The sequence below is a fragment of the Penaeus chinensis genome, chromosome 30, assembly GCF_019202785.1.
Source record: "Penaeus chinensis breed Huanghai No. 1 chromosome 30, ASM1920278v2, whole genome shotgun sequence".
Taxonomy (NCBI): domain Eukaryota; kingdom Metazoa; phylum Arthropoda; class Malacostraca; order Decapoda; family Penaeidae; genus Penaeus; species Penaeus chinensis.
This window is the reverse complement of record NC_061848.1, coordinates 21811309-21821308: the sequence shown is the minus strand read 5'-3', so window position 1 is coordinate 21821308 and position 10000 is coordinate 21811309. Positions and strand designations below refer to the sequence as shown.

At 42.4% G+C, this 10000-nt stretch overlaps 2 protein-coding genes across 5 annotated transcripts in view; one reads left to right on the top strand and one right to left on the bottom strand.

The window, feature by feature from the left end:
* LOC125041423 (CTP synthase 1-A-like) overlaps nt 1–2966 on the top strand; it is a 15360-nt gene extending 12394 nt beyond the window's left edge. For all 4 annotated transcript variants that reach the window (XM_047636372.1, XM_047636371.1, XM_047636373.1 and 1 more), the window contains one exon: nt 1–2966. This exon is cut by the window's left edge and continues 52 nt beyond it. In XM_047636372.1, the coding sequence (XP_047492328.1) occupies nt 1–127 (127 nt within the window). In that variant the 3' untranslated portion in view covers nt 128–2966.
* Nucleotides 2967–9215: 6249 nt separating this feature from the next.
* The window catches only part of LOC125041501 (metabotropic glutamate receptor 3-like), a 15932-nt gene continuing 15147 nt past the window's right edge, over nt 9216–10000 (bottom strand). The window contains exon 12 of the mRNA XM_047636514.1: nt 9216–10000. This exon is cut by the window's right edge and continues 31 nt beyond it. Within this exon, the coding sequence (XP_047492470.1) occupies nt 9332–10000 (669 nt within the window). The 3' untranslated portion in view covers nt 9216–9331.

Genomic DNA, 10000 nt, shown 5'->3' with positions numbered 1-10000 from the left:
TAGCATGTCACCTGCTTCTCGCACCACTCCTCCCCCCACACTCCAAGAAGTGCCTACCTCGGCCCCCAACAACTCCTCCTCCTCGGCGGAGAAGAGCAATCCTGATGGAAGTAAAAAGAGCCTCTAATAGTATGGCTGGTCTAGGACATTTGATTAGCCTTGGTGTTATTGTGGTTAACACTTAGGTTTTTTTTACTAATATTATGATTTATTATTTTTAACTTTTTGTTTTCGCATTCATTTTTCGATTTTTTATTCTAATAGTCATTCTTTGTTTTAAACATCAGTATTACTGTATGTGCAGTTCCCCTATGGTTCATGTTCAGAGTGCATTTGTTTGTAAGTCTTACACAAATACCTATATAAGGTCTATAGTTTATGTGGTGCATTATGGAAAAGCCTATTACTCACATTTATGATATACAATATAGATATATATAACCCCTTAGTGTTCATATTCAAAATATTGAGGATAGGAGATAACTTTGTATATTTTGTGCTAGCCATATCATCCCTTCCCTTCCAGAGACATAAAACTATATTTAATGTGTTTGTCACACCCTCCAGAAATGTAAAACTATATATAATGTGTTTTTAACAATGATCCTTTGTAAATGGTCATTATATTTATTGGCAAGTAAACCATACAAAGCATACATGTGTGTAAGGGAGATAGATATTCTCTATATTTCAAGCTTTAATTTTTTTTCTTCTTTCCCTCTTTCTTTCTTTCTTTCTTTCTTTCTTTCTTTCTTTCTTTCTTCAGTGTGTGAGAAAAGATGATACAAAAATGAGTTAAGATATCTAGAAAATTATCTCAAGTAATGTTACTTGGAAGGAAAAAGTAGTTTCAGAAATCACTCATTCATTCATCCATCATGACCGTCGTGAGTCAAAAGATTATTGTCAAGGCAGGATAAAAAGAGCTGTCGTGGTGTTTTCACTTGCTTTGTCCAGCATGATTTGTGATGACGTAACTAGATATAACGATGCAGTGTTGTATATCTTCCTTCATGTGCCATATATTAAAGTAGATAGCAAAAGTTGGTGCAATACAAAAGTGGATGGAAAGTTTACATGCTTGAGTGAAGAATCAGGTGTTGGTTTGTTGGCTGCCAGTGATACTTTGGCAACCAGGTGATGTTTTTGGTGATTGTGATTATTGTTTTTATGCATGTAGGCTTTGGTTTGTGATTTTAAAGGGATTTTTTTTTTTTTTTTTTTTTTTTTTTTTCCATCCCATTGAGTTGGTAGAAAATGAAATATTTGTATTCAAAGAAAAGTAATGTATAACCTTTTTTATTTTATTGTTGTTATTATCATTATTATTATTATTATTATTATTATTATTATTATTATTATTATTTTAGAAAAGTAATGGGATAAGAAAAAATATAGTAATATATTACCTCTCCTTTTATGGAGACTTTCTGAAGCTTATTATATATTCTCTTTTTATTATAATTTTGGCATGATGATCTAATTAATTCACATTTCTTTAGCACTTATCAAGCACAATGATGAAATTAATGCTCATTTTTCATGCATTTATTAAAAAAAAAGATAGTATCAGTATAGCACGAACCAGAAAAAAACATGTATTTTTAGCATTTCATGTGATGTATGCAATCTCTAATAACCAGACAAATCAGATGTGTATAACCTTTCAATGTAAAGCATTTATCGAACAATGTATAGATGTGTATCTCATATTCCATGTCCTTAATACCCTCATATATCATATATACCTTTTGTTTCGGAGCCAAGATGTGCGTTAGCTTAATTTGTTGTATATTTGAATTACATTTAGAAGATTTTTTATCATTTGTTTTCATTTGCTTTTTTATTTTTTTGATATTTTATAATATACCTGGTGTATATGCATAGTGTAGTGATAATTCACCTTTATTATAATAAAGTTTCCATTTTGGGTAGAGCGTATCTCATTATTTTACAGTAGTGAAGGAAACACAGATTTGTATCTCAAACATTGAATGATATATCCTCCAAGTTGAATGAACCTGAACAAAGTTAAAACCTATTTAAGAATTACTGATATTTGATACTATAGTTTATGTACAAACAATTGGTGTGACCCATACCAATAATTTGATTTAGCCTTATATGGTATATTCCCAATGAATTTTTGATGCAGGTTTGACAGACCGGACAGAGTCGTGCATATCAGTATTAAGTTTTTCTTTTTCAGTGAAGAGATATTATGTATGCATTCATAGCAATCTCATTTTTATATAAGATGGGATTTAGTTGGTTAGATTTATATGGTTTTGATTAAATCAAATGTTGGTAGTTATGGATGCAAATTGAATTCTAATTGTTAAATTCCATTAAAGATGTTTGGTTTTAAATGTACTTCATGCCATGGATTGTACTAATGGTCAAGTATTCCTCTGTTACAGATTTAGATTGGTGATGAAGTAGCCATAGTATATTTTCTCACTTTAGTTTGGGAAACACAGGCAACAACTTTCTTGCTTCTTCTTCCTTGAAAGTGACTCTAGAAAGCTCCTTATGCTTCTTATAAAAGCCAGAAATGGTATATGATAAAAGAGAAGAAAAATACTTTTTTCTACACAGTAATATTTCCTTATCCAACTGAATGCCTAGTTTTTTTTATAGGTTGGGTTTGAATTTAACATATCAATTTTTATTCTCAATCAGTTGATACTCATAAACGGCAGAGCGAAGGGAGTACAAGCAAGAAATTTTGTGAAAGTTTTCTCAACAAAATGTTTCAGTTAAAACCACTTGTACCTTTTTATTGTATATTTTGAGCTGTATGAAAGCAATTCTCAGAGTTAATATTGTTTAGATTTGATATATTTTGTCATTCGTTAAATGGGTGCCATATTTATTGTTAAGGTTAAGAATGGAATTTCTTAAAAGTAAACCTTTTTTGTTCTCAATTGTTTCCAGTTAAAGAAAGAAATACAGAAGTTTCAAAAGTTTTTGTTTTAATTTCCCTTGTTTGTGAACTGCCATATTCATACAATTATGGAAAATGTAGAAGGATAGAAATCTCCTCTTACAATGGTTTTTACTCCCTTTTTTTGTGTAGTGATGATGTTTTTTTGAGCCGCTATATAGTAGCAGCCTCAAATAAATGGTGACCAAGGCCATTTTAGTGACACGCCATTGTGGCTCACCACTGGGGATGGCACAAGGGCTACTGCTGCTGCTGCTGCTGCAATTGCTATTGCTATTGCTACTGATATTGCTATTACTACCACTACCCCCCCCCAATCCTTTGCCCGTTTTTGTCGTGGGGGGGCTTAGGAGACGAAGACTGAGACCCAATGATAGGAACTCCTCAACCTTGGGACTCAGCCATCGACTCAACTAATTTTGCATAGTCTTTTTTTCCCACTCATACTTTTTGCTTCAGTTTCTTCACCAATCCCTTCTACTATCCACCTCCTAAGGTGTGAGAGCCGTGCTGAAAGGATGAAAGGCTGACTTTATGTCAGTCCTGAACGGCCTGAGGGAACCATGGGCACGGTATTCCCCTGCCATACGCGGTATTCCCCTTACCCCTCAAGGGGACCCTGAGGGGTGGACTATTTTTTTTTCCCAACATACTCCAGGCTTATCATGGCCAATAATGAAGACAAAACCCCAATCTTAGGGGCAATGAGGCTTGCCCCTTTATCAAATAGCCCCAATCCCAGCTCTCCTTTGACGGCTCCGAACACTGCAACAACTCCCCCATCATCAATGCATACTAGTACAGTATCAACCCTAATCAACAACCAACCCCCAGGAGACATTTCTACTCTCCCAACATGCTCAACTTCAACGCTTTTACTCCCACAACCTTCTTCATCAACCATCCCATCTCCCCTAATTACTACCTTACAACCTTATTGCCCACCTCCCCGTAACACTACCCCCCTCAACACTACTCTATTTAGCCCAGCCAAATGGGACCGATTTTTCGTGATCCGTCCCACAGCTCCCTACTTGTAAAACACCCTCCTCTTCCAACAATGCATCCAAAAACAAGTAGGCAAAGTCTCTTTCCGTAGCCGACGCGACTACTCAAGTCTCGTCACAGTAACAACTGAAAACGAAGCTATAGCATTAACAGAACTAACTGATCTATGTGGTAATCCCATCCCTACAGAACCTCATCCAACCCTCAATACTTGCACTGGAACTGTCTCTATCTCCCCAACAGATTGCCCAATCCATGACAAAGAATGGTCAGATTGTGGAGAGGACTTACTCGCTTGTCTCACAGACTATAATGCAACATATGTACAATGCTACTCCATTCCTCCCAGAGGAAATCGTAAGAAATCCATCAACATTGCCAAAACTACTTTCCGTAGACATGACCTTCCCTTAAATGTTTACATAGGTGGGGAATCCCTACCTGTCTGTCCATACCAACCTCCTCCTCGTCAGTGCCAAAATTGTTGGCATTTAGGACATCCTGCCAAACATTGCCGTTCCACAGCCAGATGCCCGCTATGTGCCCAACCTGGCCATACTCGATCAAATTGCTCTGCACAATCACGCACATGTGCAAACTGTGGCGGCCCCCATAATGTATTTTATAGAGGCTGCCCCACCTACAAATTTGAGTCTGAGGTAGCAACTCTCAGATTCAGACTTGGACTCACTCTACGTGAAACCAGACAGGAAGCACGTCGACAAGGCTTTTCTCTTACCCCCTACTCCAGTAATGTCGCTCACTCTGCCAATCCCCCTACCTCCCAAGCTCCTACACCCTCTCCTAAACCCAACCCCCCTCCATCTAACTTCCCCTCTTCTACCTCCTACCTTCCCCAGTCAAATTCTTTTGCCATCCTAAACCCAGACACTCCAATCTCTACCCAATCAAATTCTTTTGCCATCCTAAATCAAGACACCCCAATCTCTACTACAGTCCCAACACCTTCCCCTCTCCCTCCCCGCACTACCCGCAGCAGACAGAATAAACGTTCCACCCCCTCTTCCCCTACCTCACAATCACCTCCACCTTCCTTTGCCCCTATTCAGACACCAGACTTCTCTTCTCCCCTCACAAGAAAACCTTTATCTCACAAAACTCCCCAACCAACTCCACTACAGAAACTCTTGAAGATATCCAGAACTACATAATCGAGTCCCAAACTAATACTCATCCACCTTCAAATTCTACAACTCCCGCTCCCTCCACACTCAAAGTGACTGCCGATATCCATCCTCCTCCTACTCATATTCTCCCTACACCCAATCCTCCTACCCCATCCCAACAAAACCCATTCCCCCTGACTCCAGCCCCACCTATAATAACCCTCCCACTATCCCTTCTATCCCTTCCACTCCCTCCTGGATACACACGTGAAACCCTCATGTCACAAGTACCCTCTTCCCCAGACCCTCTACCTCCCGACACCCCTCCTGATACAACACCACCTCCCCAACCTCATTCTTTATCACACCCTCTAGCACCTTCCCCTTCAAATTCTCCAACACGCACTGCAATCTTTGCCACTAAATCAACGAAAGTATAACTATCCTTCATTAGAACATTCGCGGTTTCCGAATGTTCCTCTTTCAGTCCCACATATTCTATTGTCATACCCACGTCCTCCCTACATAGACATCCCAACTTATCAGACATCCTTACAGAATCTCACACTTTCTGCTTTGACAACCTGTTTTCCATCCTCAAACGCATATATATCCTTCACTTGATCTAACCCCTTTACATTACCTCATTCGACCCTAACCCATTCACTCACCAATTCCTTAACCCAGCTTTAACAACTAATCACTAACCCAACCGTCCTTCACAAACATTAACTATAGTGCTATATGACCTTAGATGTCTAGCACATTTATTGCTTTTAACCATTAACCAATTAACCAATTGACCACGGCTCCGAACACTGCAACAACTCCCCCATCATCAATGCATACTAGTACAGTATCAACCCTAATCAACAACCAACCCCCAGGAGACATTTCTACTCTCCCAACATGCTCAACTTCAACACCTTTACTCCCACAATCTCCTTCATCAACCACCCCATCTCCCCTTATTACTACCTTACAACCTTATTGCCCACCTCCCCGTAACACTACCCCCCTCAACACTACTCCCTCCTCCACACGTCCCCGCACTTCTACTACCCCCACCTCTACAAGAATCCTAAATACTCTATTTAGCCCAGCCAAATGGGACCGATTTTTCGTGATCCCTCCCACAGCTCCCTACTCTCAAAACACCCTCCTCTTCCAACAATGCCTCCAAAAACAAGTAGGCAAAGTCTCTTTCCGTAGCCGACCCGACCACTCCCGTCTCGTCACAGTAACAACTGAAAACGAAGCTATAGCATTAACAGAACTAACTGATCTATGTGGTAATCCCATCCCTACAGAACCTCATCCAACTCTCAATACTTGCACTGGAACTGTCTCTATCTCCCCAACAGATTGCCCAATCCATGACAAAGAATGGTCAGATTGTGGAGAGGACTTACTCGCTTGTCTCACAGACTATGATGCAACATATGTACAATGCTACTCCATTCCTCCCAGAGGAAATCGTAAGAAATCCATCAACATTGCCAAAATTACTTTCCGTAGACATGACCTTCCCTTTAATGTTTACATAGGTGGGGAATCCCTACCTGTCCGACCATACCAACCTCCTCCTCGTCAGTGCCAAAATTGTTGGCATTTAGGACATCCTGCCAAACATTGCCGTTCCACAGCCAGATGCCTGCTATGTGCCCAACCTGGCCATACTCGATCAAATTGCTCTGCACAATCACGCACATGTGCAAACTGTGGCGGCCCCCATAATGTATTTTATAGAGGCTGCCCCACCTACGAATTTGAGTCTGAGGTAGCAACTCTCAGATTCAGACTTGGACTCACTCTACGTAAAGCCAGACAGGAAGTACGTCGACAAGGCTTTTCTCTTACCCCCTACTCCAGTAATGTCGCTCACTCTGCCAATCCCCCTACCTCCCAAGCTCCTACACCCTCTCCTAAACCCAACCCCCCTCCATCTAACTTCCCCTCTTCTGCCTCCTACTTTCCCAGTCAAATTCTTTTGCCATCCTAAACCCAGACACTCCAATCTCTACCCAATCAAATTCTTTTGCCATCCTAAATCCAGACACCCCAATCTCTACTACAGTCCCAACACCTTCCCCTCTCCCTCCCCGCACTACCCGCAGCAGACAGAATAAACGTTCCACCCCCTCTTCCCCTACCTCACAATCACCTCCACCTTCCTTTGCCCCTATTCAGACACCAGACTTCTCTTCTCCCCTCACAAGAAAACCTTTATCTCACACAACTCCCCAACCAACTCCACTACAGAAACTCTTGAAGATATCCAGAACTACATAATCGAGTCCCAAACTAATACTCATCCACCTTCAAATTCTACAACTCCCGCTCCCTCCACACTCAAAGTGACTGCTGATATCCATCCTCCTCCTACTCATATTCTCCCTACACCCAATCCTTCTACCCCATCCCAACAAAACCCATTCCCCCCGACTCCAGCCCCACCTATATTAACCCTCCCACCATCCCCTCTCTCCCTTCAACTCCCTCCTGGCTACACACGTGAATCCCTCATGTCACAAGTACCCTCTTCCCCAGACCCTTTACCTCCCGACACCCCTCCTGATACAACACCACCTCCCCAACCTCATTCTTTATCCCACCCTCTAGCACCTTCCCCTTCAAATTCTCCAACACGCACTGCAATCTTTGCCACTAAATCAACGAAAGTATAACTATCCTTCATTGGAACATTCGCGGTTTCCGCTCTCACAGACCTGACCTCCGTCATAACCCATCCATTATATGCCTTCAAGAAACTTGATCCACCCCTATGTTCCTTATGTAATGTTCCTCTTTCAATTCCACACATTCTATTGTCATGCCCACGTTTTGAAGCAGCCCGTACCTCTACTTTCCCCACCTATCCTCCCTACATAGACATCCCAACCTATCAGACATCCTTACAGAATCTCACACTTTTCCTTCCTCAAACGCATATATATCTTTCACTTAATCTAACCCCTTTACATTACCTCACCCGACCCTAACCCATTCATTCACCAATTCCTTAACCCAGCTTTAACAACTGAACACTAACCCAACCACCCTTCACTAACATTAACTATAGTGCTACATGACCTTAGATGTCTAGCACATTTATTTTGCTTTTAACCATTAACCATTAACCATTCAAGATAAGGCGATGGCACATGCAACCTCTCATCACACCCTGGATGAGACTACCTTTAGTTGCCAATACAAAGTGACTTGTGTGTGGGGTGGTCCTGAAATCCCCCTCCACTTTTTTTAGTGCTATGAAATTTGCCACTGTTTGCTGAAAAGTGGCGGGAAGCTTTAAAAACCCATAGATTTATTGCACTCGAATGACGCCAAAATTCTTTTTAAACAGTCGAATAACTGACGCAACTTAGATGTTAATCATAATTTTGAAATTTAATCACGGAGGAGAAACCAGCCACAAAATCACATTTGCGATACCAAATAACATTTGTTATGACTTCATACTCTCTAGATATTAGGAGACTGAAAATTTCAATCTTTTGACAAGGAACTTTGAGGAACTCTATATTGTGCCTACCAATTTCAGTGGTACCTAGGCTTGAGAAGGTCAAGTGCATTTCCTTGAAAACTACAAAATATGTGGACATAAAGTTTCTTAATGAATACTAGAGGTATTTTCCACACTGCAAAAGTCTTGGATATTGAAAGTAAAGCGTTATGGAAATTGCATAAATCAATGATTCCCAACTTCTCTCTTAAGGGCTTCCTCCATTTGAATTAATATCCCCAAGGACCCTAGTTTTCAAAAGACTTAATCTGTTCAACAAGGCCTACCTATCTTTGATGGCCTCCATGGATTTGGGCACAGAAGATGCAAATAAAGAGATGTTTGTTCGTTTCTTTTCAAGTTAAATATAATAAGAAAAAATAGTATGGACGAATTTAAACATTAATTGTTTGGTATGTACAACGCACTCTCGTTTTTTTAAAACTAAGAATACTCTTCTGATTTTTGGTTGTTTTACCTTCTGCTATGGACAGTTTTTTTCATATTTGCCAGATCTTGTTTTTTTCCCTTTAGTGACGTCAACTGCCACTATTTTCCTTTTTCATATTACAAATAGGTCATTTCCTTTGAGGGTTAGAAGACGACCAGACATTTTGTAAATTTATTACTCTACATCAGCCATTCACAAGCGCAGAGGCTCTTCGTCCCGAGGCGGCAGACGAGGAAGCCGCTCGGCCGACGGGCGGGACGGGAGCGAGGCGAGAGCTAGAACTGCGTGACCTTGTGCGGGGAAGGTTGGTAGTGCGAGTAGGCCTCGTAGGGGCTCTCCTTGTGGGCCAGGTGCGCCGTGGGGTCCGGCGCGTAGGCGTGCGAGGGGGCGTGCACCTGGGCGTACGACATCTCCGGCAGGTGCGAGATGGAGTCGTAGAGGGCGAGCGACGACACCCGCGGCAGGTCGTGCACGGACTGCGGGCGTGAGATCGGCCTGATGGGCGTGGCGCAGGCGGACTCCCTCGCCGACGCCCGCACCATGAGGTAGGTCTTGGGGATGAACACCGTGAGCAGCAGCGCCGTGGGCGTCGCCGCGAGGCCCAGGCAGATGCAGGCATCGCTCCACACGGGCGGCAGCAGCATGAAGAGCGTGGCCCAGCCGACCCACACGCCCGTCATGAACAGCGTGGCCAGGAAGTAGAGCAGGCCCTCGTGGTAGTTCCTGCGGGAGCGCACGATGAACGGCGACACCAGCAGCTGCAGCAGAAGGAGGAACATCACGTAGGACTGCGACACGATGAAGTAGAGGCGGTCGCCCGAGCAGGTGTACTGGATCCCCTTGGCCGAAGGAGGGTGCAGGAAGGCGGTGTGGGGGGGATTCATGACCCACTGCTGCACCCCGAGCCCCGCCTGCACGCTCACCATGAAGAACAGCAGCGCCGA